A 20619-nucleotide genomic window follows, 5' to 3' on the forward strand; every position below is an offset into this window, starting at 1 on the left:
TCATGAATTCATTGTGAATAATGATGAGGGACAAAGTTAGAGGCATAAATATCAATCCCCAAAAAGCATTTTTTTTTTAAATAATCAAACAGCCCTGTGAAGTATTATCTAGTGTCAAACGCATAAAATTCTGTTACCAGTCACAAATAATGATTAAATGTAATCTGCAAAGACATTGAGTGTTCCAGTGTCATTACATTTAGTTAGTCTAATGCCTTACAGGGACCTAGGTAATTGATTTTTTACTACTAAAGTAGCTGATGCAGTGTATGTTACCTACTACAGGTCCTCGAGGTGATCCTGGGCTGGATGGAAGATCTGGATCGGGCCCTGACGGATTCCCTGGATCTGGAGGACAACCCGGCCCCAGAGGTCACACATATGTACAGACAAGCCTTACACACATGGGCGTGCGCTCACACAGACACACACACTCACAAGTACCATATATACTGTAAAACACAATGATGATAAAGGTGATGATGATGGTACTGATATACAGTATAAGGATTATTATGCTGTGTGTTTCTGGGCAGGGTCGGATGGCCGTGATGGGGATAAAGGCCATAGAGGTGTACCAGGCCCTGTGGGGGACAAAGGAACCACAGGCCCTTCTGGACCAGCACCTATCACAGACTTATATGGGCTCCCAGGGGACCCTGGAAAGCTTGGTGAGCACCATAGAGACTCTGCGATGAATTCAATCAAACCCACAAATCAGTATTTACGCAGTTTGTGTAAAAAACTACTACTACTACTACTACTATGAGGTATACTCAGCTCACCGGTACAGTGGGCAGATGTTTCCAGTTGTCAGAGTGCAAATACACAAGGACACTGTGCAAAATACTATGACAGGTTCCATTTGAATCACGGACCAAAAAATGTAATCAAATAGTTGTGAGTAATATGGTCATTTAATGTGGATTATCTGTTGTACAATAGGTCTGCTTGGTTTTCCTGGTGCAAGAGGAGACCCTGGATATCCTGGACCAAAAGGCATTGATGGGAGGGATGGTGACCCAGGAAAACATGGGCCTATAGGTGTGTGTGTGTGTGTGTGTGTGTGTGTGTGTGTGCGCACGTGCGAAAAGGACATTTCCTGCTTTGTGGTGGTGACTGTTTTGGTTGGGTTATTTTGCCTAAAAACCATACCTATACCTACACTACCATTCAAAAGTTTGGGTCACTTAGAAATGTCCTTGTTTTTGAAAGAAAAGCAATATTTTTTGTCCATTAAATAACATCAAATATACAGTGTAGACATTGTTAATATGGAATATCTACATAGGCGTACAGAGACCCATTATCAGCAACCATCACTCCTGTGTTCCAATGGCACGTTGTGTTAGCTAATCCAAGTTTATAATTTTAAAATAATAATTGATCATTAGAAAACCCATTTGCAATCATGTTAGCACAGCTGAAAACTGTTGTGCTGATTTAAAGAAGCAATAAAAACTGGCCTTCTTTAGACTAGTTGAGTATCTGGAGCATCAGCATTTGTGGGTTCGATTACAGGCTCCAAATGGCCAGAAACAAAAAACTTCCTTCTGAAAGTTTTTGGCAGGTAGCTTAGTGGTTAGAGCGTTGGACTAGTAACAGAAAGGTTGCAAGATCGAATCCCCGAGCTGACAAGGTAATAATCTGTCGTTCTGCCCCTGAACAAGGCAGTTAACCCACTGTTCCTAGGCCGTCATTGAAAATAAGAATTTGTTCTTAACAGATTTGCCTAGTTAAATAAAGGTAAAAATAAAAAAAACTTGTCAGTCTATTCTTGTTCTGCGAAATGAAGGCTATTCCATGCGAGAAATTGCTAAAGAAACTGAGGATCTCGTGCAACACTGTGTACTACTCCCTTCACAGAACAGCACAAACTGACGACTTTCAGAAGTTATTTATTTCTGGACATTTTGAGCCTGTAATCGAACCCACAAATGCTGATGCTCCAGATACTCAACTAGTCTAAAGAAGGCCAGTTGTATTGCTTCTTTAATCAGACAACAGTTTTCAGCTGTGCTAACATAATTGCAAAGTGTTTTCTAATGACCAATTAGCCTTTTAAAATGATAAACTTGGATTAGCTAACACAATGTTAGCACAATGTTAGCTAAAAAAAGTCTGAAGGCTTATTTCCATTGTGATCCTCTTTGGCAAACAAGATGGCAGGTGGGCAAGATTGACATTGCACACGCTGTTCACACAAATGTGATAAAAAAAGCACTAAATTAAAAATATTTATAACATAATCAATAGTACAGCGGTGCCCAGAGGTAAAGCAAAGTTCAGCATTACAGACACACACTCAACCTCCTGTATGTAGACTCAGCACAAGAAGCGGCACGCTATCAATCAAGGTAGTCACTATCGATCAAGGATAAAGTGGGAGTGGTAATTGTCCGGAACCTGATTTTCAGAAGACCGAACCATCAACAAGAGTTCACACAGAGTTCAGCTATACTATAATAGCTGAACTAATGCTAATGAACACACCGGAACCCTAAAGTACATGAACCAAGTTTAACCGGATACATTTCAGGGTTACATTTTTTTTCTTTTAAATAATAATTAAAAATTAGCTTAATAATCTTAAGAATGACTTAAGACAAATAAATCACACTGCCGATACCGGTGGTAAAACATATTGATGATAGCAAATTCATAATAAATCATATTCCAATCTGATAAGGCGATTATGCAGATGGTGCACTTTTTATGCTTTCTAGCAAAGCATTCCTCAATGTTAGGAGCCCTGCAGAAGCCCTACCACCCATGGGCTATTAGGAACCACTGATACAGGGCAACTTTCCAACCCTGTGGAGGTGGAGGATGGGCTGAACAAACCCAGTGACACCACACACCTGTGTCATCATTGTAACCAAATGCAGCTCATCCTAAGGATCATGGACATGCAAAACAAATAGAAGGATGACTGTGCAATGTGCACTTAACCCCGTTATTTACCTTTCTCCGAAAAAAGGACATTCTCTAAATAAAATGTGTGTGCTTGCTTGTCTTGGAATATTTTTTTACTTGTGAAATACATGTCAGTGGGGTTAAACAACATGTGCAGTGGAAGTGGTAATGACTGCAGTAGTCATTCAATTGGTAGTGACTTCAGCAGGAGTAGTAATAGTAGTAACTGTTTTAGTATGCTTTATAGCAAGAGTATGTCAGATTTCTAGAGTAAAAATAAATAAATCATAACAAGGACACTAATGACGTGTGTATGTTAGGTCCCCCAGGTGATCATGGAGCCGATGACCTATATTCAGTAGGAGGACCAGGCCCATCTGGACCCAGGGGAGATATTGGGAGCATGGGTTTACCAGGTAACTAACACACACGCACACAATGACACACACACTCACAGATGTGCACGCACACACACACTCCCTCACACACACAATCACAAAAAGTATTATTGTATGCTTGGCATACTGCATCGCATACCAGCTTATGATATCATACTGAAAATGGTTCAAATGAATTAAAAGCCAATTGATTATGTTCTTATTGAGTTGTGTCGATGTAATCTTTTAGGTCCCCATGGAATAAAGGGAGTTCTGGGTTACCATGGAGGCCTGGGACAAGACGGTAGACCCGGTCCATACGGGCCTAAAGGAACTAAAGGAGAGCCTAGTTATGCTCAACCAGGCCGCATAGGACCACCTGGACAAAAGGTGTGTTCAACAAACAGAACCACAGTCTATTACCAGCAATTCAAATCACTGCCACTGTGCAACACAACACTGTAAAACTACAGATACCATTTAAACACCAGGGTGACTGTTACCTGGCTCTGATAACACACTTCTCTCTCTGTGTCTCTTTTTCTCTTTCTCTCTCCCTTCCCTCCGCCTTCTCTTTAGGGCGAGCCAGCCTTGTGTGACAGCCATGGTTCCAAGGGAGAGAGAGGCTCTCCTGGTTGCGCAGGTCGTCCAGGCTCCCAAGGGCCCACTGGAGCCAAAGGAGACCCAGGACATCATGGACATCATGGTTACTACCACTGAAATACTAGTAATGATAGTTATGATAGATGATTATGAGGATAATGTTCTTTCTTTCCATCTTTCTTTCTGTGATCCAGGACCCCTAGGTCCTGCAGGGCCACCAGGTACCGATGGTCCTCCAGGCCCCCCAGGACCCACTCCGTCATATGGAGCTCCAGGTCAGAACGTCACTAAGGTTTATATGTGTATGTTTTTGTGTCTCTATGACTTGTGTGTATATGTTTTTGAGGTGTCTGACCATATCCTCTTTCATAGGACAACCAGGGTTACCTGGCCCTCCTGGTCTCTGTGGTCCTAAAGGTAACCAGGGTCGCGATGGCATTCCTGGACCTGCTGGTCAGAAGGGAGAGACATGTAAGACAGACTCCTTGACTTCTACTTGCGTTGTGTTTATATCTACACTTCTTGCCCCATGCATATGTAATAATTTGACATTTTGTGGATATAATATATCTCCTGTGCTCTCTCTAGTGATTGTGGGGTCGACTCCTGGCCTACGTGGAGAGAATGGACAGCCAGGTGAGTCTCAGACTGATGACATCATTCCTATACCTTCAGACATGTACCACTGGCTCAACATTGGATTTGTTATTGGTGTTATTAATTAGAATTGGTTCTGTAATAAACTTGTAATAAACTTGGCTCCGTTCATGGCTAAAATTGATGTAATTGGCTAAAATGGTTTGTTTTCTGTTTCCCTATAGGTCCAAAGGGAGATGTGGGTTTTCCTGGCCCCACTGTTTTGGGGCCCCCAGGGTTTACTGGAGACCAAGGCATTGAAGGACCCCAAGGTCCTCGTGGTGAGCCTGGGCACCGAGCCGTTTGTCTCAAGGGGCTGAAAGGAGACACTGGTCCTCATGGCAGACCTGGAAGCCCTGGTGAGGACACACTGTTCTTTGTGGCTTTGAACACCAACTCTGTCACTGATTAGCTCTATACCTGAATCTAATTGAAACTGTGTCAGTTGTGCTGACACAAACTCTACCCTTGAATCAAATTCAATCTCTATCCTTGACTCTGTAGGCCAGTACAGAGAATGAAGTGCTTCTTAGTCAATTACTAGGTTCAAACTCATTATGAACAACTGTCCCTGATTCACTCACACCATTGGTTAGTTTTAACTCACTCATTCAACCTCTTCAAACTCATATTCCTCCTGACTAACCAAAACAAAATAGTTATGACTTGGTAAGTCAAACTCTATCTCTGACTCTAACTCAACCTCTCCCTTATTCCCACCGGCCCTGAATGCTGCTCTACCAAAACATGCCTCTGACTGAAATTATGACACATTTAGGGTCTTTCTGTCTGCAGGGCGACGGGGTCCACGGGGACAGCCAGGGTCTGGAGGGTATGGATATAAAGGGGACAGGGGAGACACGGGCTCTCCAGGGGGCCGAGGCTTCGACGGGCCCAGAGGGGACCCAGGGCTTCCAGGGCCATGGGTGAGTCACTCCATTGAAGAGTACAAGACCAACTAAATGTTGTTTACGTTTTGGGATATCCCTTGAACGCTGGAAAATATAGGTGTTATAAGTAATTATATGTATAATTTGAAGTATTGAATTATTGCTTGAATTGCTTTCTACCCCCTAGGGACCAAGAGCCATCCCTGGACCTCCAGGACCAATAGGTGACCCAGGTCACCCTGGACCCCCAGGATTCCCCGGTAATCTTATTGCATCGACAACAATCCTCTGCATTGTCATTTTTTTATTTACAAAAAAAACAAATCAGTCATTACACCATAGTATTGAGTGTGGCCAGGTGTTTATCCTGACCATGAAGAACTCTGGGTTCTAGTTCTAGGGCAAAGAGTTTTCCCTAGTAAGGTCACATGCTCTGGAAATACTCCTGTGCCTCCTGTTAATGTGTGACATGTGTTGTAGCCATCAACATGTCATCCCTAGGTTTTTTAGTTATGACATGCTAGATAGTGTGTGATGTGTGTGTGTGTGTAGGAAATGTGTTTGGTTTGTTTCAATTGAGATATTTTGACCACAAGTCTGATACCACTATGATGACACCAAATGTGTTTGATGGATCGTTTTGGCCTTCTTCTAATGCCTCTTAAGGGGAAAGTAATCCAAAAAGGAATTTGATTAAGTTACTGTGTTTGGGTAATCCAAACGATAAGTTACTGATTACAATTTTGGACATGTGCTTGTAACTGTAAAGTATTACATTTCGAAAGTAACCTTACCCAACTGTGTGTGTGGTGCAGTTGGTGATTCAGTGTATCTTGATGAACTGTGTTGTTTTAGGTGATACGGGTGATCATAGTTATAACCCCGGCACGAAAGGACCAAACGGGGCCAAAGGCTGGCCAGGACCACCAGGTCAATATTTAACACTCAACATTAAACACTAACAACTCAACATTTAACACTGAAACCTGTACATTTAACACTGAAATCTGTACATTTAACACTGAAAACCATTGGGTCAATATTCAATTCGTCAATGCATCCTAACTCTAAACGGAATCTTGAGCAGAATTTATTCTCAAGTGGTTAGTCAAAACAAATCAAAGTTTTTTTTTCATGCACATCTACAGGTCGTCCAGGGCTTGACGTGTCTGGACAAGTGAGATTCTATCAAGGGGATCCAGGCCCACTTGGTCACCCCGGGAACCAAGGACTTCCAGGTCCAAGTGGGCTGCCAGGACGGCCAGGATTTGCAGGTTCACTATCCTTTTATCATCTGCAACTACAAGCCACATGGTCAGGCCAACCGTGGTTCACTTCAACCAAATGTCACATTCTTTCTTACGAATGAAATAGTCTATGGGGAAGGAGTGAATTCAACCTATGCCATGTCTTAGCCTGTGGTGACCGGCATGCTAACATTAGCACAATAGCTCCTACTTTAGCTTTGGCTAACTAAATTGCTTGCCAAAATCAAGTTTTCCCTCTCACTGCCAGGCCCCACGGGCCCGAAGGGTCAGCATGGACACAGCCCTCCAGGCCTGCCTGGGTTCCCTGGACGCAAGGGGGACAAGGGATCACCGGGACGGACAGGTATTTATATACATGTGTGTGGCAGTGATCCTGTTGAACATGAGGCAAACAGTTGGAAAACATGTATTTTATCTAAGTGTTTTTGCTCTGGCAGGGCCGGTGGGCTACCAGGGGTCTCCGGGACAGAAGGGTTCTCGTGGCCCGTGGGGCTCCAGCACGGCAGGCCTGGCTGACAGTTTCCTGCTTGCCCGACACAGCCAGACGATCAGAGTGCCTGACTGCCCCAGAGGTACCACCCTCATCTACTCTGGATACTCTCTGCTCTTCATCAATGGCAATGAGAGAGCCCACGGACAAGACCTAGGTAAACAGCATGGAGACACACATTAATACTAATGAGGCACACACACACACTGCTCAACAAAACAACAAAAAACTCACCAAACGCAGAGCGGTTGTATTCATAGGTTGCACCTCCGTCACTCGGGCGCGTCATGCCATTGGTCTGAACGTTCTCAAGCTGGCCTCTACCAGCGGCACAACAGTGGTGCTCTAAAGTCATGATAAGCCCAGTCGTTCTGGGCGGAGTGTCTAAATTACACTATAGTGCCTTTAAAAAATATGGCATTGCTAAAGTAGTCAAATATTTAGTAGGAAGCAGCATTACCATGTTATTAAATTTACTTTAGACAGATGACAATGTTGTCATTAGCTAGCAAAGTTTGTAAAAAAAAAAAAAAAGGGATGACAAAAGGTTTTCCTACTAATTTTTTTGCCTCCTTTTGAATGTCATTGTATTTCCAAGCAAAGATTTTGATTAGATCTTCATTAGCGCTCATAGACGATGCATTGAGTAGAATGCTCAGTCGGGCATCAGTCCAAAATGAAAGTTCAAAACAATATTGTGATGAAACATGCAACCCGTGAATAGGTGTAAGTTAGCAATATGGTGAAATTCTTACAAAGCATATCAAAAGGCAGTGTGGGGTTAATACCATATTGGTTTATACCTAACGCATCCAGTCATCTCAGATCTAGAGGGTACAGTTCGATTTGGGATTGAGCAAATTAGTTTCTAAAATTGTTAACTTTTCCTGTTAATTTGACATTGTCTCTCTTTGATGACCTCACCACTGCCCCCCCCCCCCCCTCCCCCCCCCCCCCCCCCCCCCCCCCCAGGCTCCATGGGCAGCTGCCTACCACGTTTCTCCACCATGCCCTTCTTGTTCTGTGACACGGACAACACCTGTCGCTACGCCGCCCGCAACGACTACTCCTATTGGCTGTCGACGGAGAAGCCCATGCCGCGCAGCATGGACCTAATCAGAGGAGATGAGATAGGGAGCTACATCAGCAGGTACACAGCCCTGGGAGGAGGGACAGACACACACACACATGCACGCTTACACACACACACACACATACTTGCAGGCTAATAAAATACAGGGTCTCTACAGTTTGCCCTCTTTATTTTGGAACACATTTTAACGTGTTGCACAGAAGTGACACTACGCTACACTTGTTCGTGGTGTGTGATTTAGGTGTTCAGTGTGTGAGGGCAGCTCCAATGCCATCGCCATCCACAGCCAGACCACCCAGATCCCAGACTGTCCTCGTGACTGGGAATCCCTCTGGCCTGGATACTCCTTTGTCATGGTAACGACCTGCTCCGTATATTATATCGATATACTGTTTAATGTCTGTACCTGCAGTGCCTTCAGAAAGTATCCACACCACTTGACAGGTTCCAACATTTTTGTTATGCTACAGCCTGAATTCAAAACAGATTCAATCATTATTTTTCTCTCTCCCATCTACACACTCACCCATAATGACAAAGGGAAATCATATTTTTTAGAAATGTTTGCACATTTATTGAAAAGGAAATACATCAATATACATTTGCAGAAATATTCACACCCCTCAGTCAATACTTTGTAGAAGCACCTTTGAGTCGCCTTGGGTATGTCTGTATCAGCTTTGCACATTTGGATTTGTGGTTGAATAATAATGATACGAATGATAATGCTGCAAATTAAGCATCATAGTAGGAGCATAATGTTGCGCACTCCATTGTGACAATTCAAAACTCAATGTAGCTCACACTACCTTCTCTATACTTCTCTCCTCCTCACTTCTTCTGCCCCATCCTGCCCTTCACCGTGTCATCTCTTTCCTCTGTCCCTTTCTCCTCATCTCTGCTTGTTTTCTATACTCCTCTCCTCCTTTCCATACCCCATTGCTCCTCATCTCTCTTCCTCCCAGCAAACGGGTGCGGGTGCTGAGGGGTCGGGGCAGCCGCTAGTCTCCCCAGGCTCGTGCCTGGAACACTTCCGCCAGGTCCCCTTCATCGAGTGCCACGGCCGGGGAACCTGCAACTACTTCCCAGACTCCTACAGCTACTGGCTGGCCTCGCTCGACCCGAATCGCATGTTCAGGTTAGAATCATCACCTCAGAGATTGATTCAGTGTCTATACAATACGATCAGCGGTGTAGTAAAAAAAAAATGCGTAGAAGATGTAGCGAGCGTTACTTTATTCACCGCGAACGGTGATTAGCGTTTAGCCACCAATTTGTTTTTCAGTAGAGTGCTTTTTAGTCGTTCCGTTTTTGTTATTCTTTTGTTTTTTTTATCCTCTTATGTTGGTTGTGTAGTAAATATTTCTGTTTCTATTTTCATTGTTTTCATTCGTTTTTTCCTGTGAAGCAGATTGTGTTGCATTCCATGTCTGAGATATGCTGTATAAATAAAGCTTGATTTGAATTATCAAAATTTATGGCCACATACAGGGATGTTTTCTTTTCAATGCCTGTACAGCATTGTCTTTTTATCAACTAGTTATTTATGTTTTGTGACAGTGTTTAGTATCATTCTAATACTTTTAGGGTAGTTTAGGTAATTCTGCCTCTACAGATTCCGTCTGGCCTTACCTATACACCACACTAAACTCCTCTTCTTTGATCTCCTCACCTGCAGTAAGCCTGTGCCCCAGACTGTGAAGGGACGTCTTCTAGAGAATGTCATCAGTCGTTGCCGCGTCTGCAGGAAACCCTATTGAACATTGCCAGGGGCCGGAACAAGAGTTGGGTAAATTACCATCGGGAGGAGGGGCTAAGGAAATTGACTGACAGGTAGTGTAGATCAGTGGTCAGTAGCACTTTATTTTATGGTACTGTTTCCACTATTATTTAATAGGAGTTCATTTGCTAACAACAGCTACTTTCTGGTATTTTCTTCAAGAATTCACCACACTTTGTAACTACCTGGTATTGAATGGTTGTTTTGCTGAATCCCAAATAAGTCATTGTCACGGTTGTCGTAAGAACGGGACCAAGGCGCAGCGGATGTTGAGTTCCACATATTTATTTCAAAGTGAAACTTAAAGTAAAAACAATAAATCAATAAACAAACAACGAAATGTGACTACGTGGTGCACATGCACAAACACAAAACAATATCCCACAAACACAGGTGGGAAAAATAGCTACTTAAATATGATCCCCAATTAGAGACAACGATTACCAGCTGCCTCTAATTGGGAATCATACAAGACACCAACATAGAAAAATTAGTAGAACTAGAACGCAACATAGAAATAGTAAACTAGAACAGCCCCTAGTCATGCCCTGACCTACTACACCATATAGAAACACGGGCTCTCTATGGTCAGGGCGTTTAAAACCGTGCATATGTTATTAATGTGAAATCACCATAACAATACCTTGTTATTTTCTGTACTGTAAAATAAAGTGCTACCCTCACTCCGGGTCTTGAAGGGTACGGATGTGGAACGGTTTTAATTGTCTTTGTGTGTGATCACCTTGTCCTCAGCCATCAGCCATGTTTCTAAGGAACTGTGTGGTTAGAGTATGTCCGAAAGAACACCCCATTATAAAGACATTGCAATATGATTATTATCCCATCATTGTTAAAGTCCCATCAAAGTAACGGTTCATTTTACACTGACTGAGGCTGTATGCAGGGTAATACACTACCACCACAGGTCACCACATGGTGTCCAACAAACTTTGGTTCAAATGGCATTGGTTTTCTTTGAAAATACTTTAGCTGAGCTGAGAGTGGTAGAGCCTGCCTGGACTGCCAGGTGGCAGGGATTGCACTTTTGGGACTATTCCATTAGTTCGATTTTACCAGACAAGCTCAATTGAGTGTTTTGAAGCTGTCTAATACTATTTTAACCCATGTCTGGTACCAAGTCCAACATACATGGCTGACCAGAGAGACTACTCATGACCTCCAGACGGGGGTATTCAGACAATAGCTTGGTTGGTGTGGTTAATGACACAGGAAATATACTTCCCTTCATAACACTGTCATTCAGACTGACATAAAATATGTAATTCAGACTGACATAGTTACAGTATGTCGTTAAAGCTAGAATCCTTAATTGAAACCATAACAAAGCGGTTGCCCCAGTTCTGTTTTGGTAAAAAGCTGAGGAATGGGCCTGGATAAATGTAACCACTCTCAAATTAATAGACAGAGCTATGGATGCATCATTGATATCAAAATTATACTTTGAGCCATATTTTGACGCTATACACATTTCCACACTGTTGGAACCTTTCCAGTTCAAAAAGGTTCCTTAAGGAACCCCCGTGTACCTTTTCAAACCGGAACCTTTTTGTGATGGAGGGGTTCTATTTTTTTCCCCTTTTTAATAACATACTGTAGAGGTGGTAGCCCATCAGAACATTGAAGCCGTGGCTTATTTGAAGTGTGGCTTTCAGGTAGTTCTTTCAGACCACCGGTTAGAATAAATGTAATTCCTGTTGATGTTAAGTTTGTACACTGCAACAAAAAAGTCCTTGAATATTTATGCATATTACATATTCTAATAATAATAACATTGCTGATTTAGTATAGTAATAAAGTGGTAACTAACCCGCAGCTTGTGTTGGGGTTTGGCGTCTTTTTATTGTTTTCATGTGATTGTGATGTTTTATCAACTGCACTCGATCGTCAGTGTTCAATCATAGCAATTAAGTTGTGGAACTTTTAAGTATATTCGCAAGCACACATAGACTCAGCTTTGACAATGCAAACAAGGGAAATGCGGTGGGATGCAGTGGTGATTGAAAGCAATGAGGAATAAACTTCCCTTGCCGACTACTCTGCCAATCAATGCCCAATCCTTGAAGGGGAAAGTGGACGAGCTAACGGCTAACCTGCGCTACCTGCATGACTACCGGGACACCTACAGTGCCTTGCGAAAGTATTTGGCCCCCTTGAACTTTGCGACCTTTTGCCACATTTCAGGCTTCAAACATAAAGATATAAAACTGTATTTTTTTGTGAAGAATCAACAACAAGTGGGACACAATCATGAAGTGGAACGACATTTATTGGATATTTCAAACTTTTTTAACAAATCAAAAACTGAAAAAATGGGCGTGCAAAATTATTCAGCCCCCTTAAGTTAATACTTTGTAGCGCCACCTTTTGCTGCGATTACAGCTGTAAATCGCTTGGGGTATGTCTCTATCAGTTTTGCACATCGAGAGACTGACATTTTTTCCCATTCCTCCTTGCAAAACAGCTCGAGCTCAGTGAGGTTGGATGGAGAGCATTTGTGAACAGCAGTTTTCAGTTCTTTCCACAGATTCTCGATTGGATTCAGGTCTGGACTTTGACTTGGCCATTCTAACACCTGGATATGTTTATTTTTGAACCATTCCATTGTAGATTTTGCTTTATGTTTTGGATCATTGTCTTGTTGGAAGACAAATCTCCGTCCCAGTCTCAGGTCTTTTGCAGACTCCATCAGGTTTTCTTCCAGAATGGTCCTGTATTTGGCTCCATCCATCTTCCCATCAATTTTAACCATCTTCCCTGTCCCTGCTGAAGAAAGGCAGGCCCAAACCATGATGCTGCCACCACCATGTTTGACAGTGGGGATGGTGTGTTCAGCTGTGTTGCTTTTACGCCAAACATAACGTTTTGCATTGTTGCCAAAAAGTTCAATTTTGGTTTCATCTGACCAGAGCACCTTCTTCCACATGTTTGGTGTGTCTCCCAGGTGGCTTGTGGCAAACTTTAACCGACACTTTTTATGGATATCTTTAAGAAATGGCTTTCTTCTTGCCACTCTTCCATAAAGGCCAGATTTGTGCAATATACGACTGATTGTTGTCCTATGGACAGAGTCTCCCACCTCAGCTGTAGATCTCTGCAGTTCATCCAGAGTGATCATGGGCCTCTTGGCTGCATCTCTGATCAGTCTTCTCCTTGTATGAGCTGAAAGTTTAGAGGGACGGCCAGGTCTTGGTAGATTTGCAGTGGTCTGATACTCCTTCCATTTCAATATTATCGCTTGCACAGTGCTCCTTGGGATGTTTAAAGCTTGGGAAATCTTTTTGTATCCAAATCCGGCTTTAAACTTCTTCACAACAGTATCTCGGACCTGCCTGGTGTGTTCCTTGTTCTTCATGATGCTCTCTGCGCTTTTAACGGACCTCTGAGACTATCACAGTGCAGGTGCATTTATACGGAGACTTGATTACACACAGGTGGATTGTATTTATCATCATTAGTCATTTAGGTCAACATTGGATCATTCAGAGATCCTCACTGAACTTCTGGAGAGAGTTTGCTGCACTGAAAGTAAAGGGGCTGAATAATTTTGCACGCCCAATTTTTCAGTTTTTGATTTGTTAAAAAAGTTTGAAATATCCAATAAATGTCGTTCCACGTCATGATTGTGTCCCACTTGTTGTTGATTCTTCACAAAAAAATACAGTTTTATATCTTTATGTTTGAAGCCTGAAATGTGGCAAAAGGTTGCAAAGTTCAAGGGGGCCGAATACTTTCACAAGGCACTGTATATGCAGATGATACAGTCATACTCAGCTGCCCCCTCCCCGGATTTTCTGGTAAATGCTCTACAGCAAAGCTTTCTTAGTATCCAAAATGCTTTCTCTGCCCTTAACCTTGTTCTGAACACATCCAAAACAAAGGTCATGTGGTTCGGTAAGAAGATTACTACTTTTGAGGGTTTAGAGATTGAGATAGTCACCTCATACAAGTACTTGGGAGTATGGCTAGACGGTACACTGTCCTTCTCTCAGCACATATCCAAGCTGCAAGCTAAGGTTAAATATAGACTTGGTTTCCTCTATCGTAATCACTCCTCTTTCTCCCCAGTTGCCAAACTAATGCTGATTCAGATGATTTATAGATCGGCAGGTAAGGGTGCTCTTGAGCAACTAGATGTTCTTTACCATTCAGCCATCAGATTTGGCCCAAATGCTCCTTATATGACATATCACTGCACTCTATACTTCTCTGTAAACTGGCCATCTCTGTATGCAAGACCCACTGGTGCTTATTTATAAAACCCTGTTTGGCCTCACTCCCACCTATCTGCGATATCTACTGCAACCCTCATTCTCCACATACAACACCTGTTCTGCCAGTCACATTCTGTTAAAGGTCCCCAAAGCATACACATCCCTGGGTTGTTCCTCTTTTCAGATCGCTGCAGCTAGCGACTGGAACGAGCTGCAACAAACACTCAAAGTGGACAGTTTTATCTCCATATCTACATTCAAAGACTCAATCATGGACACTCTTACTGACACTTTTGGCTGCTTCGCATGATGTATTGTTGTCTCTACCTTTTTAGGCCTTTGTGCTCAAAGTAGCTATCCGCAAAGTCAGAACAAGTAGGAAGGGGGAGACAAGTGTGAGTTTTAGTTTACGAAAGGCAAGTTAAAAAATTAAAAAATGTTTGCTTAGATTTTTTTATTACCCTTGAGAAGGTTACACATCACTTTGGTTGCAGGGAAACTGTAATGCTCAAAGAGTGATGGGTGTGGAGTCAGGCGCAGAGAGCAGAGGATTCGGAAAAACACGCTTTAATGTCCAACAGAAAAACGTACAACGGGTAACGCCGAACACAGGCGCAATACACTCTACCCAAGTACAAACTGGTATCTCAACAGACAGCGAAAAAACCCACAATAATCAGGAACACCTCTTTACATAACAATAACAAGCCCGCACCAACACAGGCAGGCTAACCGAACTTAAATAACCCCAACCCAAAAACGCCAACAAGGAACAGGTGAAACCAATTAGACAAAACCAAACGAAAAGGGGAAAAAAGGGACCGGTGGCAGCTAGTAGACCGGCACGACGAACGGGAAGGGGAGCCACCTTCGGTGATATTCGTGACAGAAACCACCTTTATAGCTTACTATGAGAACAGAAGGGTATCCTACGAAGCAGGTTTGAGGAGTTAGCGAGGTAACTTTGGTCAACTCTGAGTTCAACTTGGGTCAACTGGTCATACGAGAGTGGCTCACCTTTTAGCCAGGTAAATTTTTATGGAAAGGAATCCTTCAGAACTAACCTGCTCCAGGGAAAGCTCTCACGGCTTACTCCACTCACCCTGAATGAAATGACTGAGCCATGAGTTGAGGACCAAGGAAATCGGATTCCCTCCATCTTGCAAAGATTGTGTCATCATCCCCTTTATTTGAGCAAGACAAGTGATAAAATATTTTATGAATCATTATTTTTTGTGTAAAAAATAGTCATTGAAAATATATTACATTACACATTTAGTAATGACAGAATGCATGTTAAACTTCATGCGCACTAAAGTAACACTTTTGTATGACTTTATTATTTTATCGATAGGAGTGGGGGAAAAGGTGCTTGTGGTTGTACATTGATAAGCACAACAAAGTCGGCATTCAAAATAAATTAAAATAAAGACTGTGCTTTTAAAACACTATTTCACACCATAGCCTGCTGAATTCGCTAAATAACTTTTTTCATTTTGATTTAGGCACAAATAGAAATGTGGCACTGACTCGCCCATGAGATTGATGTTTCAGCATTGTCTCAAAGAAGAGTTTGGCGTTCCACTAGCCATGTGCGACATGCACGAGCAGTTACAAGCCTGCTAGAGTTAGCGGCAATATCCACCATTGTAGAACAGATGAAGCCTGAGCTGGAATGTGAATCTAACTGAATAAAATCAAATCTAGTTGTATTGGTCACATACACATATTTAGCAGATGATATTGCGGCTGAAGCGAAATGCTTGTGTTCCTAGCTCCAACAGTGCAGTAGTATCTAACAATTCATAACAATGCGCACAAATCTCAAAGTAAAATAATGGAATTATGAAATATATAAATATTAGGACAAGCAATGTCAGAGTGGCATTGACTAGAACAGTATGTAAACATCAGTGTTCTACTATTAAAGTGACCAGTGATTTCATGTCTGTGTACTGTACATAGGGCAGCAGCCTCTAACCAGGGCTGAGTAACCGGGTGTAGACAGTCAAGCTGGATAGCTTTTAAAAACCCAGAGTAGATCTAGCTTGCTTCGTAGAATACCCCTCAGGTCTTGACAGGAAATAGGAGCAATTTGTAAATAACAAATTATGTTGTGAATTTGTGCACTGTTGAATGCAGACTGTAGCAGGTACTAGGAAAATACACATGCTACTGTACGTCTGTCTACATGAACTCCTATATTGTTTTGTTTTTACACACTTGAATTATACTCCACGGTTTTATGGTGCGTAACATACTAAAATGACCACTTATTGTAGACCAAACTGCCGGCATCCTGTCCCTGAAATGTCCTGTTGTGACATTATTGGTTTGTTAAATTCCACAGCCAGAATCCTTAGAACAAGTATCCCTTCATTTCCTCATTAACAAGACAAGCAACATACTGTAGCTGTCCAAAGAGCTGAAGGCCAATAGAAAGGTGTAGGCATGCGCCAGTGTGTGAGTGCAGTATGTCTGTGTGTCTGTATTTGTGGGTGTGAATGCCAGCCGGGTAGCTGCACATTTTAAACAGCTAATTCCACAGGCTACCTGAACCAATGGTGCATGGTAGGAGAAAATATAATGTTGTATTATGTGCCACTTTTCATTCTATCAACTTCTAGTGTGTTGAACTGTCTGTGATGATTCCATCGTCTCTTTTCTCCTTTATTCTGTAGAAAAGAAGTCATTAGGTCACACTATCATCAGAAGAGCAGTATTGGCCCCCTATGGTAGAACACTTCAACTCACTCAACCATTGCAATGGCTGTGGTCAATAGCTTGAAAATCCCTATATCACAGTGGATAACAAAGCCCCAGCATATTTAACACACACTGCTTTAAAGAAGCTATTTGCAATACTTTTGCATTGTAATTTCAGAAATTGTCCTTAATACATCTACAGTAATGGTGGAATGATAGTGTTTGACAATATTTTCACCACAAAATGTTAATGGTGTTAAGAATGAACAAAAATTCAGGAGAGGGGACCAGACTTAAACGCAACACTAACTATTAGTTGCCTTGAACACAGCTCCTCAACAAGCATCAGCTATAACTCATTGCTAATCTTTTTTTATTTAAATGTGTCACACGCTTAGTAAATAACAGGTAGACTAACAGTGAAACTCTTACTTACATGCCCTTCCCAACAATGCAGAGAAAAATATAGAAATAATAATCAGCCTCCCCACGTATCCTTAATAGCCTTAATCACCACTGCCATCCTACGGCAGGTAGCCTAGTGGTTTGAGTGTTGGGCCAGTAACCGAAAGGTTGCTGGATCGAATCCCCGAGCTGATAAGGTAAAAAATCTGTCATTCTGCCCCTGAGCAAGGCAGTTAACCCACTGTTCCCCAGGTGCTGAAGACATGGATGTCGATTAAGGCAGCCCCCGCACCTCTCTGATTCAGAGCGGTTGGGTTAAATGTGGCAGACAACATATTAGTTGAATGCATTCAGTTGTACAACTGGCGAGGTTGTACAAACCTGACCATTCCTCCTCTTGTTCTGCCGTGTTGCATGACAATGTGTGTTACTAGCCATATCAAGTTTTGCATCCCACCTTCTATCTTGTATATCTTACGTTCTTCCAAGGATGTCCTTGGGGGATTGCCATCACCACAGCAGCCTAACTACCACGGCCTGATGATGATATCTGCCTGAGACAGAGTCCACACCCCCAAATCCATTCATCTGCAGCCCTCTGCTTCATCCGGTCCATTCTCATTCCCCTCCTGAATCCTCATTCTCACATCCATTCCATTTCCTCAATAAATATTGGAAACCCATTTTACTGTCTGGTCCTTAAACTCGTGAATTGGGCCCACACAAAATTGCATTCTAATGTTGTAGCCTTCTTATTGATCAACAAAAGAAGGACCGGGGTCTTGTTGTCAAATAGTCTGTGGTCAGCAAATGAAATATTAATTTGAACCTTTATTTAACTAGGCAAGTCAGATAAGAACAGATTCTTATTTACAATGCCGGCCTAACCCCTGCCAAACCTTCCCCTAACACGGACAACGCTGGGCCAATTGTGCTCCACCCTATGTGAATCCCAATCACAGCTGTGATACAGTCCGAGATTGAACCAGGGTCTGTAGTGATACCTCTAGCGCTGCGATGCAGTGCCTTAGACCGCTGCGTCACTCGGGAGCAAATATCTTGTTGTCAAGTCAACAACCGACCAGTAAATGTTACAGCAACAGATTTGCTGTCCACAGTCAATTTGACAACAAGTGATTTGCTGGCCCCTGTCAACTTTACAGCAAGAGATGGTTCGGGGTTGAATTGTTACATGTAGTACTTTTAACGTAAGGAAATTACAGACATAAGTGACATACAACTTCAATGGTTAAATGTAACATTTTTTTTTACATATTCTAATGAGGCCCTGTTGCAGAGCATAGGAAGCTCAATGAAGGTACTATACTACCAAAGCCTAGAAAGACACTTTGTCATTTGCACCCTAACACTGCTTTGACCGAAGGCACCATAAGAAGCCATACACTCTTAGAAAAAAAAGGTGCTAAGTACACCTAAATAGGCTTTTTCGGTTTGTACCCTTTTTAGTGCTAGGTAGAAACAGAGCCATATTCATTATAAGATTGTTTTTAACATTCGTTTTAGGACTGATGTCCAGCTGAGCGTTCTACTAAATTCGGTCTCAATAGGTATTGATTAAGATTTAGTCTAAAGTGCTTTACTTTGGCTTGGAAACCTGGTGACAAAAGAAGGCTAATAATCAGCTAGCTAGCTAAGATTGACTTTAGATGCAGTAGAACTTTAGCTAGCTAGCTAAGATTGAGGGGAGGGCACCGGAATTTGAGGTAGCTAACTTTAGCATTGCTAGCTATTGCTGATTCACTTTTGAGTATATTGGCAACATTGCCATCTCGCTAAAGCTAACGAAATCATAATGATGGCAAATTTGTTTTCTACTAATTATTTGTCTACTTTAGCAATGTCATTATATTTCCAAGCCACTATAGTGTAATGTTGATGAAACAGTCATTAGCCCCCGTTCAGAAAGACTGTTTAACCATCAGTCGGACATCAATATGCTGCGGCATCTGTAGAACGTTAATAAAAATGTCAATGACGCGACCAAGTGACGGAGGTGCAACCCATGAATAGAGAGCTGGGCCAATGCGGTTTCTGTGTGAATGTTCTGAGAGTGCCAATTTCTCCTAACTAGCCGTTGCTAAGTAATAACACTTCCGGATTGTGTTGTTTATTTTTTATAGTTTTCTGAACCTATTAAGATCTCCAGTGAAAGCAGATATGCAATTTGTTGACACCTCAACACAGTACAGATTTGGATACACATTATCCCGAATGCTAATCAATAAATAGTCGGTAAAATTGAGCTCTGTTTTGCCAGCGAGTGGGTCATTTCGTGGGAAATTGTCAGAGGCGCTCTAGTATTGTTACATCACCAAAATTTGGAGAATAAAGGCGCTAACATGAAAGCCGTTTTAAAACCTATCTGAACTCTCTATATATGACTCTGAGTAGATTTCTTTGCAGACAGTTGTACCTAGAAGCCTTTTATATTTTAAGTGTTCCTCCTAGAACCCTATATAAACGGTTCCACCAGCCATATTAGCCTCATATTAGCTATTTATGACAATACATTACATATATGACAGTACATTAAATATACCTTTCTTTGAGGGCCTAGTTATACCCAATGATTTACATGTTCACTAGATGACTGACAGGGGGCGTAGTTTTGAAGCCACCGCTCCTCCATCTTGGTACTCTCCCATTATATTTATTTTTGAAAGCTATAGAAATTAAAATATTAATGTCCACATTTTTTTGCCACGTTTATTCTATTACAGACACCTTAATGCATACTTTTAAATATATTATGTGAGAGAAATAATATGTAACATAAAAACATTTTTATTAAAGTATATATATTTTTTAAAGTTCTAATGTCACTGTCCCCAATACTTAAATACATTTCATGTTGGCCTTGAAACATTGAATCGAAATACTGTAGAATTCCATTCATTCCTATGGTTATTTTGGGGAGTGCCAATATGGCTGACCAGTGGCTTCAAAGCCTCTCATTAGCCAATCAATAGCATCAGCAATCCAGGGTTTATATACACAATTAGTTATACCCTAACATAGTGGTGTTAGGAAACTTCTAGTTTACAGGCCACGCCAGGCCTGCAAGCCCACAGCATTCTGCAGCAATACGCCATCCCATCTGGTTTGTGCTTAGTAGGACTATCATTTGTTTTTCAACAGGACAATGACCCAACACACCTCCAGGCTGTGTAAGGGCTATTTGACCAAGGAGAGTGATGGAGTG

General features: G+C 42.0%; 1 protein-coding gene across 2 annotated transcripts in view; it reads left to right on the top strand.

The window, feature by feature from the left end:
- The window catches only part of LOC110530010 (collagen alpha-3(IV) chain), a 70914-nt gene extending 50295 nt beyond the window's left edge, over positions 1-20619 (top strand). Inside the window, exons 33-53 of one of the 2 annotated variants that reach the window (XM_036985556.1) lie at positions 286-372; positions 537-671; positions 946-1044; positions 3237-3332; positions 3544-3683; positions 3873-3999; positions 4091-4171; positions 4269-4367; positions 4485-4532; positions 4718-4891; positions 5328-5458; positions 5610-5682; positions 6278-6352; positions 6571-6696; positions 6938-7033; positions 7128-7337; positions 8153-8330; positions 8515-8629; positions 9239-9411; positions 9952-10062; positions 20556-20619. In XM_036985556.1, the coding sequence (XP_036841451.1) occupies positions 286-372; positions 537-671; positions 946-1044; positions 3237-3332; positions 3544-3683; positions 3873-3999; positions 4091-4171; positions 4269-4367; positions 4485-4532; positions 4718-4891; positions 5328-5458; positions 5610-5682; positions 6278-6352; positions 6571-6696; positions 6938-7033; positions 7128-7337; positions 8153-8330; positions 8515-8629; positions 9239-9411; positions 9952-10033 (2345 nt within the window). In that variant the 3' untranslated portion in view covers positions 10034-10062; positions 20556-20619. Of the gene's footprint in view, positions 1-285; positions 373-536; positions 672-945; positions 1045-3236; positions 3333-3543; positions 3684-3872; positions 4000-4090; positions 4172-4268; positions 4368-4484; positions 4533-4717; positions 4892-5327; positions 5459-5609; positions 5683-6277; positions 6353-6570; positions 6697-6937; positions 7034-7127; positions 7338-8152; positions 8331-8514; positions 8630-9238; positions 9412-9951; positions 11887-20555 lie in introns of those variants that run through there. The other variant, XM_036985555.1, reaches the window with a different exon arrangement.

This window comes from Oncorhynchus mykiss, chromosome 8 (assembly GCF_013265735.2).
Source record: "Oncorhynchus mykiss isolate Arlee chromosome 8, USDA_OmykA_1.1, whole genome shotgun sequence".
NCBI lineage: Eukaryota > Metazoa > Chordata > Actinopteri > Salmoniformes > Salmonidae > Oncorhynchus > Oncorhynchus mykiss.